Raw genomic sequence first — 18,384 nt, 5'->3', positions numbered from 1 at the left:
CGCTCCGTGGCGCGGAACAATTGTTGCTGCGGGTCTGCATGCCATGTAGTAAATAATGTAATCGGACTCCTAACATTCTTACATTACAAAAAAGAAAAAGAAAAGAAAACCAGAGCCAAGTTCCTACCTGTTCTTTGGCCAGCTGGTACCACGTTTTGATGATCATTTCCAGCCGGGTGTCGTGGTAGCCCTTGGTCGTCTTGACGCTGATCAGCAGATCATCGAGCTCGGTTGTGGGAGGCTTCGGTGTTCCCGTCACCGAGAGCTGCCCCATCTGGTAATCGTAGTAGCTCTTGTCGAAACGCGTGGGATATGAGGAGATATGGGGAAGACCTGCCCTGCTACGGACCGCACTCTGACCTACTACACTAGGGCTAGCACTATCGATCACGTTATTTTTGTTTCCGTTTGCACTGTTTGCACTGCTATCTCGCTTGCTTATCACATCTTGAGCTGTTTGGGAATCCACCGAGTTGTACTGAAGTTCCTGGAAAGAGAGAGAGAAACAAAGACGGAACACATATATTAGAGTGAACAGACCTTGGGTTCGTGGTTCGTTGAACTCCCCCCGGCGGAAAGCCCTTTTCGGTTGCATGAGATCACCGCAGGTAGCGACGGGGACGAAATAAATGAGATAATAACCGTGATATTGGAATCGGAATCGAAAGCATTGCTCCGGTGGGAATCCAAGAAGGCTCACAGCAGGTGCAAGAGCACGATTCTGCCACCGCCTGCGGTGCCCTTCGGAGCAGTTTTTGTGGCTGCAAAAACACTGGTAAATGTCATATTTTGATGTTAAAATTCCTACCCATCCACTGTTAACCAACAAACTCTGACACTCTAGTTAGGTAACGACGGAAAGGGCAGCATTGTGCATAGAACTGTTTTCTTCCGAGCCCGGAAAAGGAAACGCTTTTCCGCGCAATAGTGCAACTTCCTTTCACTTAGGAAACAACGCTGCTGCTGCATTTAACTGCCATCAGCTGGCAGAACAAGAAAAGAAGAAAAATTTTACGTCCACCAACTTTCCGTTGTCTCGGACTTTTCAATTTCGCTGCCTACCGGCAGCATGAGACGACGGTTACTGTTAAAGTAATTAACATCCATTGCCGGCCATTTTCAGCTCACTGCAATTCGTTTATGTGTTTTATCGCTCCCAATTTCGCTCCATTGGCCGGTAAATAATGCACTTACACGATTGGCTCTGCTCTCGAAAAATTGAAAACCCGAAAACGTCAACCACCGTCAGAATCAGGGTTGAAGTGAATCCGGTGCACTTGCACGCACTTCCACCAATCGAAAGTGACTTCCCTGATGATGCATGCAGGCCAATTTTTCCCCTGCGAACATTGATCTCCACCGACCGAGATGGGTCGTTCATATCGGGGGTCGTTAAAATGATCCGTCGAGTGAAATTGTGCATCATAACAATCGTGCTCCCGCGCGGTAAACGAATACGAAGACGACCACGACTACGACAGGTGTTGAGCATCAGCCGCCACTCATTGGGTTTTCGCTCTTCCTTTAGAGCGCACTTTGTTCCATCCAGCGAAACCAAAACCAGTATCTTCACTTCGGCGTGACGATACACCACTTCCACACAGGCTCCTGATCTCGATGATCACGAGAGACGAGAAAGAAAAAAAAACCATAACCAGCGATGGATGCAAAAACAACGTTATTTTGGATATTTTGTTTGTGATGATCTACTCTTTTTTTTCTCGGCCAATCCTCATCTTCGCTGTTCGCTTTTGGAACGAGTGATTTCGCAGACGAAAACGCGGCATGCAATAAGTCTACTAGTCTTCGACTCAAGCCATGGCTCAGACACTTGTTGCAATAAATTGAACAATAAGCTGAAGAGGTTTCCTGAAAAAATCGACCTTCGAAGGATGATGTTGCTGCATTCGATAATTTACATTACGTCTTGTTTCCTGAGATCAACGCCAAACGAATATTCGGGATCTATGATGGTTTCATAAGGAACTAGAACTTGCTAGGTATATATCAAAATCTCGAAGCTATTAGATACATAAGTATGACTACGGTTTTTTTTAAATGCATTCGTTTGAAACCCTGAAAATACTGCTACTTTATTCAAAGTATGCCGCATCGGAAGTTACAAGAATGGCCCATCTCTCCGGCAATACACGGATTCCATGCTGATAGAAGTCTGGTTGTTTTGAAGCGATCCAGTCATCAAGCGAATTTGCATTTTTCCATGAGATCGGAGCCGCTCTTCAGGAAGGGTCTACGCCATGGACCGAAACAAATAGTTAGCAATCTGAGGGAGCAATGTATGGTGTATATAGCGAGTGAGGTAGAACCACCTATCCCATCACTCGGTTAACTCTTCCTAGATAATTATTGACTGATCCAATACCATGTGGTGTTCATTCTCCCAATTCACTCGGTTCACCTGTTAATTGTAGTCGGTATATTTCACCAGGGATAGTTTCAGACTGTAGGTGATTCGCCTTGTTTGTCTTGATTTTTTCCCCAATGGTTTTGCATGATCTTCATCACCAACATTCTAATTATAAAGAATTATTTTTTACGCGATTAATGCGAGCGCGCAAAAAAAATGCGTAGAAAAAGATTGGCTCATCATCGGCGCGCTCTCGTCACAACCACACTCGCACGTGTACTCTCAGATATTATCTTACTAACGCGAAATTTCAAGAAAATCGAGTAGAAAAAAATTACGTAATTTCGAGTAAATCGCGTAAAAATAAGCGTAATTTCGTGTCAATCGCGTAATTTCAAGATAAAATCGCGTAAAATAAAATCACATAGAAAAAAAAATCAGTACATTGCTAGTGCAAGTCGGACTCGATTATCAGGAGACTCGATGATCCGGAGACTCGATTATCTGGGATTCGATTATCCGGAATTTTAGACTCGATTATCCGGAGTATTTTATTTCGGAAAACGGAAATTTTGAATAATTTGTATAATAATTCCATATTGAATAATCAATATGGGTATCACATGAAAGCATTGCTGCCACATATACAGAACATACTGTATTTTGCAGATTTCTGGCCAAATTTCAGATACAGAATCTGTATATACAGAATTACAGATTTTCAGCAAAAATACAGAATTTACAGTTTTTTTTTAAATTCAATTTTAAATATTGGATTGATTATAGCGCACACATAGATTCCTCGTGTTATAAAAAAGTTAAACGCAACGCAACGCTTTCGTTGGAGGCAGTTGTTAAGCGAAGCCTTGAGCGATTTAAAGAGCTTGAGTTTTTTTTGTTCCAAATTAAGTACGACCATAATCAATCCGCCAATCGTATATTGACTAATTTAAATAATCCTATGGCTAAACCGATTATGCTGTTGCTAAACTTTGTTCTACCGCTCATCAATTAAGTCAATTGCACTTTTCAATCAGAAAGTTCTCAATTTTGCGAACTTTATAATGAGACAAGTATGTTATCATTGATCATGTTGGGTAACTTATGTTTTGAGAGCTACGTGCAACGACTCGCTGATACTGACTTTGATGTGAAAGATTTTGAAGACATCCTGAAAAAGCCTGAAAATGTTTACGTTGGTATCGAGAAGAAGAAGCTGAGAAAAATATTGGATGCAGCTAGGAAGCTGATCTTCAAGGCGATTTGTTGTGACTTCTATACTGAACTCGTGAAACAGATTTGAAAGCGATTCGATTTCAACGATCCGGTTATCAAAACTGCGGCCTTAATAAACCCTCAAATTTTCGTCAAGCTACCAAACCGTAATGATTTGATACGCCAATTTCCTCATTTCGGTGATGCAGGTAATAGACAAGGCTTGGATAACGAATTAAAGCTACTCAAGACGAATCTTATGGGGCAAAAATTGAGTGACTCAGAAAAAACTTGGTCCCAGCTGCTGGATATCAAAAGGCGAGATGAGAATTTTTTTTATCCATTGCTAAGTTCGTTTGTAAGACCCTTTTTAATAACATTCAGCAGCGTATGTTGAGCGAATATTTTAACTTTACAATGCCACCAAAACAAAGTCCGGAAATCGGTTGCACCCCACAATTACAGACTAAATTTTGAAAGCGAAAAACTAACGGGTGTTAAATAAAAAATGAGAATTTTTTCAATCACACATAATTTTATTTTTTATTTTGGCGTAGGACTACGTCTAACCGGAAGATATAGGGGGTGAAATGGAAATCTAGGCACTGAACAAGTAGGAAAAAATGCAAGATTTGGAACGCTTATAACTCGAGCATTTCTCAATAGATCGCAAAGGTTTTTGCATCAATTGATAGGGAATATATCTACGCATCTATCATAACGAATAATATTTCATTTTTCTTGAGATAAATAATTGAATAATTGTGAAATATCAAGCATTGTCAAAATGCACTATGTACCCATTTTTGATTGGTCCATTTTGTGCTCCTCAAATCGTACCGACCAAAACGGGCAACCAGAGCAGCAGCGAAATAGAATGAAGCACGATTGGAAAGGAAAAAGAAAAAAATGAACGAAACATTGGTCGCTGTCTCACACATGCGTAATTCTCGAGCCAGCCAGTCAGCTTAAAAATCCCCGTTCCGCTGCCGTAACGATCATTCTCATTCAAACCGTACACCACAGCGGTTCGCATCGCAACACATCAACAAACCAGCCCAAGCAGCCATGTCTGGACATGGTAAAGGAGGAAAAGTGAAGGGAAAGGCAAAATCCCGCTCGAACCGTGTTGATCTGGAGTTCCCCGCAAGGGTAGCTAGGCCGAGCGCGTTAGTACCAGTGCACCAGTCCACCTAGCCGGCGTTATATAGTTTCGGCCGCCGAAGTGATCGAGTTAGCTGGCAAAGCTGCTCGCGACGATAAGAAAACCCGCATTCGGAACAGAACACATTCGGTTCGGTGGACATCAAGACAACAGGCAGTTGCAGCGAGTGGCGAGTGGCAAACGCATTCGCAAAACGGCATCAGGTAGCAGAAGAAATATGTTTGTTCTTTATACAAACTGCTTTGGTGGCAAATCCAGAACAAGGCGGCATCAAGGGCGTTCGAAATGGTTTTTTTTTCAAAACCACGCGTACTAAGTTTCCTGAATTGGAACCATTCCATAAAACAAGGCGCTTTTCAGGGCCATTAAACCTTCCAAAAAAGAGTTTAGGAAATACAGTTCAATGCTTTCTAAAACATTATCCACAAACATAAATTGATTTTTTCATAATTTGTTTGCCAGGATCTGATGAGTATGTGAATTTGGTAGTTGTTCTGAGCTTATTAACTATCAATAAGCTCAGGGACTTTCCTGATTATTCAATTTTCACTAATTCTTAAATTGTTTCCAGATTGAAAGTACAGTAATTTACAATTAGTTCGACATTTAGCTAATTGGACGGACATGTAATGCGACTTATTTAGTTGGACATTTTTGTAAACATAGAGATCCAAATTATGACCCCACATTGAAAGTCGACACTGTACCACTGTCATCGCAAATGTTCAATTACAGGTTAAAATCGCCTTCAACGACACTGAGTGGCGCTTCGGCACGTCGCATTGAATGTAATTTACTGTACAACATGTCACAAAGCTGGATGGGAAGAAATTTTCCAACTGTGAAAGCTGTGGCGAGTGGCAACAAATCGCTAAACAGGAAGGTTTAGCCGAATAAGATGGGAATATCGAGTGATAACAAAACAATAAACTCTTTACATTGAAGATAATTTTGTGATCCTTAAAAGGACCCTTTTTAGCCTGCATGTGAATCCAACGAGCGAACGAATCGTAATGAATGTATTTTTTTGCCATCGCTCCATTTTAACGCTCATTCGTTCGTCTCGTTGGACTCGCCCCCCTGGCTGAGTCTGCCGATTTGTCTCTATCCTGTGAGTGTGTACCGCTAGAGTATAAAACACGCGGACCCCAAAAAAAATATCTTATTTTCTTTCAAACCGTAAACCCGTGTGGTTGTACGGCATCGGCATCGTGGACGTAACAAAGGAGGACAAGTTAAGGGAAAGGCAAAGTCTCACTCGAACCGTGCAGGTCTCCAGTTCCCTGTTGGTCGCATTCACTGATTGCTCCGCAAGGGTAACTATGCCGAACGGATTGGTGCCGGAGCACCAGTATACCTAACAGCGATTATAGATTTTCGGCCGTCGGAGTGCTCGAGTTGGCTTGCAAAGCTGCTCACGACAATCAGAAAACCCGCATCAAGAACAGAGCAGCTTCGGTTCGGCGCTCATCAAGGCAACAATTAGTTTCAGTGAGTGGCAAAGTGTTTCTCCGGCACCTCGCATTAAATGTAATTTACTGAACAACATGTCACAAGCTGGATGGGAAGAAATTTTCTAACTGTGAAAGCTGTGGCGAGTGGCAAACGCAATAGCTAAACAGGAAGGTTTAACCGTACAAGATGGGAATATCGAGTGATATCAAACCAAAGGTTCTTTTCAGAACCATCAACATATTCATAAAGAGTAAACAGTGAACTAATCCATTTTTCAGGTAGATAGGTAGGTATTCACGTAGGAGAAGAAAATAAAACAATATATTTAAAATATATATTTAACAAAAGCTGTCCCCTTTGTATAGTCCTACGTCACTCCGGTTATGTCCCCGACATTACCCACCCGTCTTTTTTTTCCATCGATTTCAGTATTTTTTATTGATAACATAATGTATTTTCTTCAAAAAAATGTCAGTGAATGTTTGAGTAAGGGCCGTGGACTGCTGTTCGACGCAACTTTGTCGCGATGCTCTCACAAGAACGTTGTACGGCACTTACGTCCATTTTCCGGATACAATTCCAGATTCTTGTAGTCAGTTGCTTCGTGTCCTTGGCCCTCCAATTGTTTTTATACACTAGGGCACTGAGTGAGCCAAAGAAATCCTCTATTGGGCGGCACTGGGGCAAGTTTGTTGGGTTATGATCTTTCGGCACGAACGGTATCTTTTTCTCCTCAAGATACGCCAGCGTCTTCTTGGTGTAATGGGAAGACGCCTTGTCCGGCCAGAAGACGTACTTCCCATCTGCGTGATGCTCGTTCAGGAACGGCAGCAGGATTTTATCGAGGCACTCTTCTCGATAGATTTGTTGGTTGATTGCCAGACCGCTCGGCTTAAACCAAGGCATTGAAATGCCCCGGTCGGAAATGGCGATGTACAACATATCCTTTTTTTTCAAACTTGTGCTTGAACTTGTATTTCACTTCAGGCGGTGTGGATAACTTGTCGCTGGAGTAGTAATTATCATTTCCTGGAATATGCGTTTCGGACAGCGGAAAATAGCTTTCGTCGTCCAGAACGAAAGACGTCCCGTGGTATTTTTTTGTCATCCACCGACACTGTGATTTAACCGTCTCAATCTGCTCCTCCGTGTACTCCGGCGATCTCGTCTTCTTCCTGCAGACGATTCCTTCAATCTTGAGGCTCCGATGGATCAATACGTGGGAGCAGCCATATTTCCGACCGGCGTCACGCAGGCTGGTTGCGTCCTTGTTGTCAAACAGCTTCTTTAACGATGTCTTCCTCTGCTTCGTCATTATCGTCACCGGACGACCACTTCCGACCTTCCGCTCTACGTTCAGGGAACCCAGAATACGATATACCGTACTGACAGGTACATTTTCTTCTTTAAAATGTGTCACCGTGAAATGTTTTCCTTGCTGGAAATGCGTTTCGTAGAACCGTACAACGTTCTTGTGAGAGCATCGCGACAAAGTTGCGTCGAACAGCAGACCACGACCCTTACTCAAACATTCACTGACATTTTTTTGAAGAAAATACATTATGTTATTAATAAAAATTACTGAAATCGATGAAAAAGAAAAAAAAAATTATATGTGATTGAAAAAATTTTCATTTTTTATTTAACACCCGTTATGTATCGGCTCGGGGAGAAGCTTCAAGGATGAAATTGACGAAAAATTTGAAAGCATTTGCATTTTTCATAAATAACTGTGTTCTGATCCCTCTCATTTGATACCTACATTGAAGCGGTTCTGAGAAAATATGTAATCTGCCATTTTGTAGCGGCCACCATCTTGGATTTTCAAGATCATTAAATACGTAGTTTTATAATGACACCAGAAATAAAGATGTGTTTCAAATGTTCGGTCAATCGGTCAAGGGAGGGGATTTTTTTATGATTCGATTATCCGGAGTGAAAAAAAATCAATACTCCGGATAGTCGAGTCCGACCTGTATATTGCTTCAAAGTATATAAGCATTCAGTATATTACTGATGAACCGTAAGCCATTTTTCACACATATTCTCTGGCAAGCTTCACCAAGCAAAGGATGACTATTATTACTAGCAGTTTTATTTTTGAAAAAGGAATCAAATCTAGGTATTTTCGAGGCGATGAAAATATTGGGTATTTACTCTTTAATCAGATAAACTATACTTTGTTCTGAAGCAGATAAATTTGATCTCAATTTCAACATAATCTCAACAGTACGATATATGTCACATATTATAATTTCATAAAGCATGGTTTGTATGTCTTGACATGATCCCATCAAAGGTTTATTTTTTTTTATTTAAATCGTTTATTTTTACAGGCTCAGTTACATAGGTTTAAAGGAGCCGAACTCCTTACTGTATTGTTACTAGTATATATACATTTTTCCTTAATTCTAATGTTAATAATATAGGAAACCGATTACTCGCGGTTAACTCGAGTTTAGAAGGGTGACATATTTTCTTCAGGAAAAGGAGGGGATATGAGGATATGTTGACAATGATCACACTCACACTCTCAATCACACTCATCACACTCAATTCTTAAACCTATCTTATATCTAATATGTATTTACATTTCATCTTATTCTTAAGAAGGGATCCGATCTCTCACAAAGGAAAAGGAAAAGGAAAAACTAAGGGTATAAGGACAATCACACACGAAGATCGATAGCTTTAAGGAATACATATATTTGGGACATGTAATCAAGGTCTAACCGAGCCAACACGTCTCTCACCGGCACCATGGGCTGCCTTCCTCGGGCCCGAAGGGTGACTACTAAATTCGATCTGGCGACAAGATACAGCTCGCACGACCAAACAACGTGTTCGATGTCGTGGTAACCTTGGCCACAAACACAAAGATTGTTGTCGGCAAGATTAATACGAAAGAGTAGCGCGTTTAACGAACAGTAATTGGACATGAGTCGGGAGAAGGTGCGAATAAAGTCCCGACTCAAGTCCAGACTTTTGAACCATGGTTTGAGGCTAAGCTTAGGGATAATTGAGTGGAGCCACCGGCCCAATTCATCTTCGTTCCATTTGTGTTGCCAGTTAACTATGGTATTTTTGCGGACTAAAGAATAAAATTCATTGAAGGCGATTTGACACTGATAAATATCGCCTTCAATTGCACCTACCTTTGCTAATGAGTCAGCCCTCTCATTACCCAGAATTGAGCAATGTGAAGGGACCCAGACAAAGGTAATGACATAACAGCGTCTGGATAAAGCACTCAAAATTTCTCGTATTCTCTCAAGGAAGTACGGCGAGTGCTTTTCCGGCCTCACTGAACGGATAGCTTCGACAGAGCTAAGACTATCCGTTACAATGTAATAGTGTTCAACAGGTCGTGAGGCGACGCTGTCCAGCGCCCAGTGTATCGCTGCCAATTCAGCAATATACACTGAGCAAGGATTCTGAAGACTGTGTGAAGTGCTAAAAAATTCGTTGAACACTCCAAATCCTGTGAACTCATTCATAGAGGACCCATCAGTAAAGTACATATTATCACAATTGATATCCCCATACTTTGCATCGAAGATCGTTGGAACGATCCTCGATCGAAGATAATCTGATGTTCCATGGATATCCTGCTTCATGGACAGATCAAAATGCACAGAGGAATTGATGTAGTCAGGAAAACAAACACGGTTGGGAATATACGAAGAAGGATTAACCTGCATGGAGACGAATTCATGATATGAGCTCATGAATCCAGAATGAAAATTTAGCTCGATCAGCTGCTCAAAATTTCCGATCACCAATGGGTTCATAACCTTACACCGGATGAGGAACCGAAGAGATAATAAATTGAAGCGATCTTTTAGTGGGAGTAGGCCTGCCAAAACCTCGAGACTCATGGTATGCGTTGAGGGCATACATCCCAACGCGATACGGAGACAAAGATACTGAATTCGCTCGAGTTTAATGAGGTGTGTTTTGGCAGCTGATTGAAAACAGAAACTGCCATACTCCATCACTGAGAGAATAGTTGTTCGATACAACATTATAATATCTTCGGGATGGGCTCCCCACCAGGTGCCGGTAATTGTACGGAGAAAGTTTATTCTTTGTTGGCATTTTTTACTCAGATACCTAATATGGGCCCCCCAAGTACATTTGGAGTCGAACCAGACCCAAAGATACTTGAAAGACATAGCATGAGTGATCGGTTTACCCAAAAGTTGAAGCTTTGGTTTTGCTGGTCTATGCTTCCTAGAAAAAACCACCATCTCTGTTTTCTCCGTGGAGAATTCGATCCCTAGCCCAATGGCCCAGGTTGAAAAATTGTTCAAAGTATCTTGTAAGGGTCCTTGCAGTTCGGATTCGTTTGATCCTACGACAGACACCACTCCATCATCTGCAAGTTGTCTTAGGTTGCAATTTTGTGTAAGGCAATTGTCGATGTCGCTTACATAGAAGTTGTACAAAAGGGGGCTTAAACATGAGCCCTGGGGGAGTCCCATGTAGGAGACCAGACTTACTGTCGAATCCCCGTGAGAAAAATTCAAATGTTTCTCACAAAGCAAGTTATATAACATATTATTCAATAGAAGCGGCAGACCCCGAGAGTGTAATTTGTCTGACAGGACCTCTATTGAAACAGAATCAAAGGCCCCCTTTATGTCCAAGAATACTGAAGCCATTTGTTTTTTTTCGGTGTGAGCCAATTGAATTTCTGAAGAAAGCAACGCAAGACAATCATTCGTCCCCTTGCCCCTGCGGAACCCATATTGTGTATCTGAGAGTAGGCCATTCGTTTCAACCCATCGATCAAGGCGAAACAAGATAATTTTCTCCAACAATTTCCGTATACAAGACAGCATTGCTATTGGGCGGTACGAATTGAAGTCGGACGCGGGTTTTCCGGGTTTTTGAATAGCTATAACTCGTACTTGTCTCCAATCATCTGGAACAATATTATGCTCCAGAAACCGATTGAATAAGTTCAACAAGCGATGTTTCGCCATATCAGGGAGATTTTTCAGCAAGTTGAACTTAATCCTATCCGATCCCGGAGCAGAATTGTTACATGAAAGGAGAGCAAGAGAGAATTCTACCATCGAAAACTCGGAATCAAGATCGCACCTATCTTGTGGTATATCTCGAATAATTCTTTGCACTGGAGCGGAATCGGGACAAACCTTTCGTGCAAAATTAAAAATCCATCGATGTGAATATTCCTCGCTTTCATTGGATGAAGAGCGATTTCTCATGTTTCGAGCCACTTTCCATAATTTTTTCATTGACGTTTCTCGTGATAAACCTCCCACGAAATTTCGCCAATAAGCACGTTTTTTCCCTTTGATCATGTTTTTAAATTGATTTTCAAGGTCCAAATACGTTTGAAAATTCTCAATGGTTCCACGTTTCCGAAAAGCTTTAAATGCATTCGATTTATCTCCATAAAGCTTGGAACACTGGCCATCCCACCATGGATTGGGAGGCCTTCGACGAATAGTGGAACCTGGGATGGGTTTCGTTTGAGCGCGAACCTCGCTGTCATAGATCAAACGAGAAATGAAGTTATACTCCTCCAATGGAGGCAAACCATCTCTGGAATTGATGGCTAGAGCAATCGCGTCCGCATATTTTTTCCAGTCAATGTGTCTTGTGAGGTCGTATGCCATGTTTATAGATTCAGAAGAATTCGACCCATTGGTGATAGAAATTTTGATTGGCAAGTGGTCACTATCGTTGGGATCCTGGATTACATTCCACTTGCAATCTAACGATAGTGAATTCGAGCAAAGCGAGAGGTCAAGAGCACTTGGGTTAGCAGGAGGTTTAGGTACACGTGTTGTTTCCCCAGTGTTCAAAACGGTCATATTGAAGCTGTTACAAAGGTCATATATCAACGATGAACGATTGTCGTCGTACTGTTCCCCCCAGGCAGTTCCGTGAGAGTTGAAGTCTCCCAAGATTAATCGTGGCTCAGGAAGGAGTGAGCACATGTCAACAAGTTGCTTGCGGCTAACCGCAGCTCTCGGAGGCCAATACAAGCTGACTATACAGAGGTCTTTGCCTCTGATGTTTGCATGACAAGCAACAGCTTCGATCCCTCCAATAGGTGGAAGGTCAATTCTAAAAAATGAGTGACACTTATTGATCCCCAATAGCACCCCTCCGTATCTGTCATCGCGGTCCAAGCGTATTATATTAAAATCGTGGAAAGAGAGATCATTTTGAGAAGAGAGCCAGGTTTCGGATAGAGCAAAAACATCACAATTGAGTTTATGAATTAGAAATTTGAATGTATCCAATTTAGGCATAAGACTACGACAATTCCACTGTAAAACAGTGATATCTCCGACCTCTCTATTTAAATTAGACATCAAGAGAGATAATCATTGCAAGGAGGGGCCATGTTTGCATCAATTGCTGCAAAATTGTTTTTAGTACTGGAAGCATTGCGGTGACAATGGTTCTGATGGAGTCGGAAACATTAAAACACGTGAAGATTTGATCCACAAGGTCAGACAACTTTATAAATCCCGATTGGGAAGTTGAACTTGACGGAAAAACAGGGACAGTTGGGGTTTTTGATGTCCCCTCGAGTGCTGGGTCGTTCGAAGGTGAACTATTACCACGGAGGCCAGGAGGGACCTGATTTTGCTTATCCGCTGCACTCGATTTTTTGGGCAAGCTAACAGGGGGTATCACCGGAGGGACTTGTCCTTGAACTTTGGGAGTGGTCACATTTTTGCGCCGGGGATTCCCTTGAGAAATAAACGGCGTGCCCCCGTTAGCTGTATCCGCTTCCATTTCGTCAACTGGCAACGTAGCGAAGACATTGTGTGTATTGATTGGTTGTTGTTCTTGAGCCAGTGGAGAAGCGCCCTTCAAAATTTCTGCGAAAGTGCGTTTAGAGCGTTCCCTCAAAGAGCGCTTCTGTTTCTCCCAGCGAGCCTTGTATGTTTCACAAGCTGAGAGCACGTGTGGGGATCCCCCGCAATATGGACACTTATGCTCAGTCGCACTGCAGGATTTCCCCTCATGTTGTTCTCCGCAAGTGGCACATCGTTCTTTATTGGCACAATAAGCAGCCGTGTGACCAACTGACTTGCACTTTAGACAAGTCATTGGCTTTGGAATAAAAAGTCGCACGGCTAACCTCAATTTATCTACCATCACGTAGTCAGGGAGAGCTGAACCAGCGAAGGTGACACGAAACGAGTTGGACGGCGTAAATTTCTTTTCTTCTCCTTCATAGGAGACTGTTCCGAGCTGGTGGCAACCCAAGATCTTAACAGTCGTCGCGGGCAGTTTTTTAAAACGGCCGGTACCTTCACTCGTAATGTATTCGCACGTCAAGCCCGTTTCGGTTATCACACCCTCAATTTCGACTATGTGAGAGGGAATGTAGACCCGATACTCAATTGTAAAATGCTGATCGACAACAATCTTGTTTGCGTCTTTTCGATCATTCACGACAACTCGCAATTTGTTTGGTCCAACCTTCGAAATTTCCGAAACGGAGGTATACCTTGCCAGATCTTTCGCGATCTGCATGACTCTCAACGCCTTTCCATTTGGCTTAGGCCTGAAAAAAACAACCCAGGGACCGGTTCCGGGCGCATCTTCTGGATAGACCTTTACACGGGGAGTGGGAATAACAGGGGGGGAAGGCGAGGACGAGGATTGAGAGTGGGAAGGCGAAGGTTGAGAAGGAGCGGGAAGAACAGAGGAAGAAGACGAGGTTGAAGGTAGAGTGGGATCGTTAAGGGCAGATGGGAGATTTGCTAGTTTTTTGGAGGGAGGCTTGGTAGGGTTAGCTGACTCGTCCCCAGAAGAAGTATCTTCCATATTTGGAACACGTTTGAGTGACTTTTTTTTATCCGTTAGAAGGGAACTAGAGTCAGAGACCTCCATATCCGAAGGTCCCCCACTCTCTGCGATTTTAAATTTTCACTTATATTCTAAGTATTTTTTTAAACAATATTTCACAATAAAATAATTCACAAAAACAAAAAAAAACTTATAATTATTAAATATTTTCTCTCAGTATATTTAATGTTATTCACCTATGAACGCACTCCAGTGCAGATGAACGGGAGCGTGCTGAAAGCTCGTTGGTGGTGGGAATGTGCCTACGACACCACTACACACAGTCGTCGGTGAAAGCTTACCCGCACTGTCACTGTTGGCACGATGACTCGGCGAAATCTCCAATGTCGGCGAAGCAGCGACAAAACAAAAACCAATGCTTGGCTTTCCGAGGATGAAAGCCTCTATCCACTTGCAGGCAGGGCACTTCACTCACTATCCAGATAGCGAAATGAACTCTTCAGCGGCAAAAAAAACAACAATCACGCGGTAACCGATAACGGAACTTGGACGCGACTTTCATTCGTCTGGTTACTTCGGGCAATCGGCGAAGAATGTCATCAAAGGTTTATCAATAGTGGTAATTTGATGACCTTATATCTTTGTCCCTCTTTGGACCTCTGTCCTATTTCTATAAGATCAGTTGAATTTTGCTTGCCATCTGTCATGTGAGACGAAAATGATTTCAATTTATAACCAGATGATTTATAACTAGACGAGATTTTTTATGCGGTTTTTTACGTGGATTTTCCATTTTTTTTACGCGGGTATTCGAAACAACGCGGTTTTTTACACAGATTTTCGAATTAACGCGGTTTTTTTTTCACGTGGCTTTTACAATCAACGCGATTTTTTACGAGATACATATCTCCCGAGTGATTCCACGTTAAATTAACGCCGAAAATCAGCTGACCTTCTTCGTTTTTTTTTAAACCTTGTACATGTGCTGGCAACTATCCAAAATCACAATTTTCATTATCATATGACCAAATTTAATTACGACTGCTTTTTTATAACCGCGTATGTAGAAACATTGGATTAAAAAAAAATGTTACGCGAAATCAACATGTCCGATTAAAATATGATTGGGGCAAAGTTATTGGGAAATTATTAAGCTAGTTAGGAAAAATAACATTTTAAAAAAAACTTAAACATTTAATTTAATCTTGAAAACTTCCGCATCTTAAAAGACCCTCCCTTCGATATTTTAAAACATATTTTTGTTAGAAAACCCTCTTAATTCAACAAATTTTGACATGACGATGTCGCATTTAAAATGATGATTTAATTTTAAAAATAATAATAATCATAATTTCAAAACTTTGTGATGTCGTATCTATTTAAGGGATGTAATATGAAAACTGGATTCCATATGTGATTCTACATGAAAAACTACATATTATCTTAGAACCAACCATTCTCGCGATATGACCAATTTAATATAATGGGATTATGCGTTCGAAAACATTGTGAACCCTCTTCAAGCATCGTCCATGCTTCGTGCCCATAGAGAACATCCGGTCGAATCAGTGATTTGTACATGGTGCACTTCGTACTTAACCCTCCTGTACTCGCGTGTAAAATCATAACACGTATACTCGCGCACGGTGTCACAGACCGAAAATTGAACTTCTCTGTAATGTTGCCATTGTGTATTTGTCAGGCTTTATTGGCATTTATTTGAAGAAGAGGCTATGATTGAATGAAAAAACTCAAAAAAAAATGTTTTCTTCGTCTTTATTATGTTTTAATAGTCATCTAATTCATCCTCCTCAAAACAAAGTAATTTTCGATACTCCAACACAAAAAAAACGAAATTCAAATTTTTCACTGTTATTAATTAAAAGTAAGCAACTGAAAATAATTCATGGAAGTATGAAGAGTGATATAATAACATAAAAAAGTATTAATCGATTGTGGTTTCATTGGAGTAAGCATCAGAACATAGCATAACTGCATGCTTGAAACACACATATTTTTTTTTCATTTCATGCATTTGTTGCGTGTTTTTCGGATCTTTCATCGAAGAGAAGAATGTATAACGACCTTCTAGACAATTACCAGATGATAAAGGTTCTGGAATATGAAGTTTTCATATTCTTTGTCTCTGTATTCTTGGTAAACTAAGAATTAATGCCTTTTTAGATGGGGCATAAAAAGATGATATCAAATGATTTTTAGGAACTTCCTTTTCTTTTTCTTGTTTTCTTGTCGATATTTTCCTTTTCAAAAAAATATCCCCGAAACTGTAGCTGTGAAAAATTACCATTAGCCACCGATTAGTTTATAGTTTACTGTTTACAATTCTTCCCCAAGTGAAATTCTTTCACAAGTGTGTATATGTATGATATATATTTAGCGAATAACTATACGAAAGTCAAACATTTATATTTTGCTTTTGAAAGTATGAATCTAACGACGAATAGTCAATATACAGATCCGTCCACTCCAGTTACAAAAGGGACTGAAATCGAATAATAATAGTCCGGTAATGATCTTTTGCATTATATTCAATGAATATTCCACGCCACTAACATTAATTTATACATTTCATTCAACAATATTCTAAAATAGGTAAAAAGGCTTTGTCCAAAAAAGTTACACCTATACTCGCGTCGGTGTGACAGACCGAAAGTGTTAAAAAAGTGCTACACGTCTCTTTTGTACCAACACATGCGATACGCTAAACGATGACGAACGACGAATAACGAAGCTAGAGAGAATCGCAAAGTCGTAGTGTTGATATTTTCCGAGAAATGAACGAATTATTGATTTCTCGGTCTGACAGACCAATGCGCGAGTATAGGAGTGTTGAGGAGCCCATAGTAGGCGCGACTTCCGTTGACTATGCGTCATCGAATTTAGACAGGTGATAAGCAAGTCTTGGATAGCAGTTCAGGCTACTCAAGGCGAATTTTATGAGGCAAAATTTGAGTGACTCAGGTACAACTTTGTCCCAGCTGTTAGATGTCAAAAAGTGTGATGGGAAATTTTTGTATCTATGGCAAAGGTCATTTGCAAAACCCTTTTTGATAACATTCAGCAGCGTATATTGAGCGAATATTTTAGCTTTACAATGCCAACGAAACAAAGTTCGGGACTCGGTTGTCTCCTACAATTACAAACTCTATTTTGAAGGTGAAAATGAGGAGGAGTTTCAAGGATGAAATTGATGAAAAATTTGAAAGCAAAGTTCAACCAAAAACTTGTATGAACATCATCAGAGGATTAGAAGAAAACCTTTTCATGATTTATTTTGTTGCATTGATACAGCTTCAACAACCCAATTTCATTTTTTCCCTTAATTTTTCGATACAGACTTTTTTTTGCTAAGAATACAGATATACAGATTTTTTCTGAATATTTTACAGAATTAAATGTGGCAACCCTGCATGTAATGTTTGTCAGTTGTCATGGAAAACGACCCAATCGAAAAGAATTACAAGCACATAGTACTCTTCCCATCTCATTCGCCAACACATTCGAACAGGTAAACAACCCGAGCACAGGAACCAGTAGAGAGTTCCCCTCTCTACTTTTCCTCATTACCGGCGGGGAGTTTGTAAACAAACAATATTCATCAGTCTTTTCACGTCTTTTCTTTTTCCAGTTTTGTTTTGAACCAATCGTGTGTGTTTGTTTGCACACTCAACATCCAAAAATATGTGTTCTTTCACGGTTCTCCAAACGCAATGATTGACCATTAGGGCGTTTCACAGTGGCTTAATGTGGTTTCAAGAAAGGTAAAAGTCGTTTCCCGCCGTTTCTTTCGAGGAGCAGCAGCAGAGAGAGGTAATGGATCTAATTATGACACGTATCGAATTGCCCAACCTATGCCTCTTAACCACCTCCACCGAGGTCTCGAGCCTGGGCTGATCGAATGTGGTTCGTGCGAGTAAGCCGGACTGCTCAATTAACCGCGAAATAGGCGAGATTGAAACCGTTTAGTGTGGAAAGTTAAAACATTGAACGGGTTAAAAGTCTGTGTGCTTTATTTGTTCGCGCACTGCGAGCTGAGAACCATGGTCCTCGCAGTTCTAACACTCCGGTCTTTCGAAAGTGTGTTTGATTGGAAAATTAGCGGAAGCTTTTATAGCGGGGAGAATAATTCGAAGCATTTTCTGGCGGGAGATCAATTGGAACGAAGACGTCAGAATCGAGCGACCAGAATCATCTTCATTACTGTCAAATCTGTCAAAAGGTTCAATGAAAACATCACCAAACAATGCCGTTAGAAACCCATAACGGCCTCGTTGACGTTCCGCCGAGTCATCCCCATAACCGCCCTGACTCGACATTATTTGTGACCATACGTTCTTTCTTGTTGGGTGATTTA

The 18,384-nt window shown here is 41.1% G+C and overlaps 1 protein-coding gene across 1 annotated transcript in view; it reads right to left on the bottom strand.

Moving 5' to 3' along the window:
- LOC129764933 (fringe glycosyltransferase) overlaps window positions 1–18,384 on the bottom strand; it is a 320,450-nt gene that overhangs the window by 283,857 nt on the left and 18,209 nt on the right. The window contains exon 2 of the mRNA XM_055764584.1: window positions 128–487. Coding sequence (XP_055620559.1) covers window positions 128–487 — 360 coding nt within the window. The remainder of the gene's footprint in view (window positions 1–127; window positions 488–18,384) is intronic.

This window comes from Toxorhynchites rutilus, chromosome 2 (genome assembly GCF_029784135.1).
Source record: "Toxorhynchites rutilus septentrionalis strain SRP chromosome 2, ASM2978413v1, whole genome shotgun sequence".
In the NCBI taxonomy this organism is placed as follows: domain Eukaryota; kingdom Metazoa; phylum Arthropoda; class Insecta; order Diptera; family Culicidae; genus Toxorhynchites; species Toxorhynchites rutilus.
The sequence above is the reverse complement of the archived record's forward strand: the minus strand, read 5'-3'. Positions and strand labels throughout refer to the sequence as shown.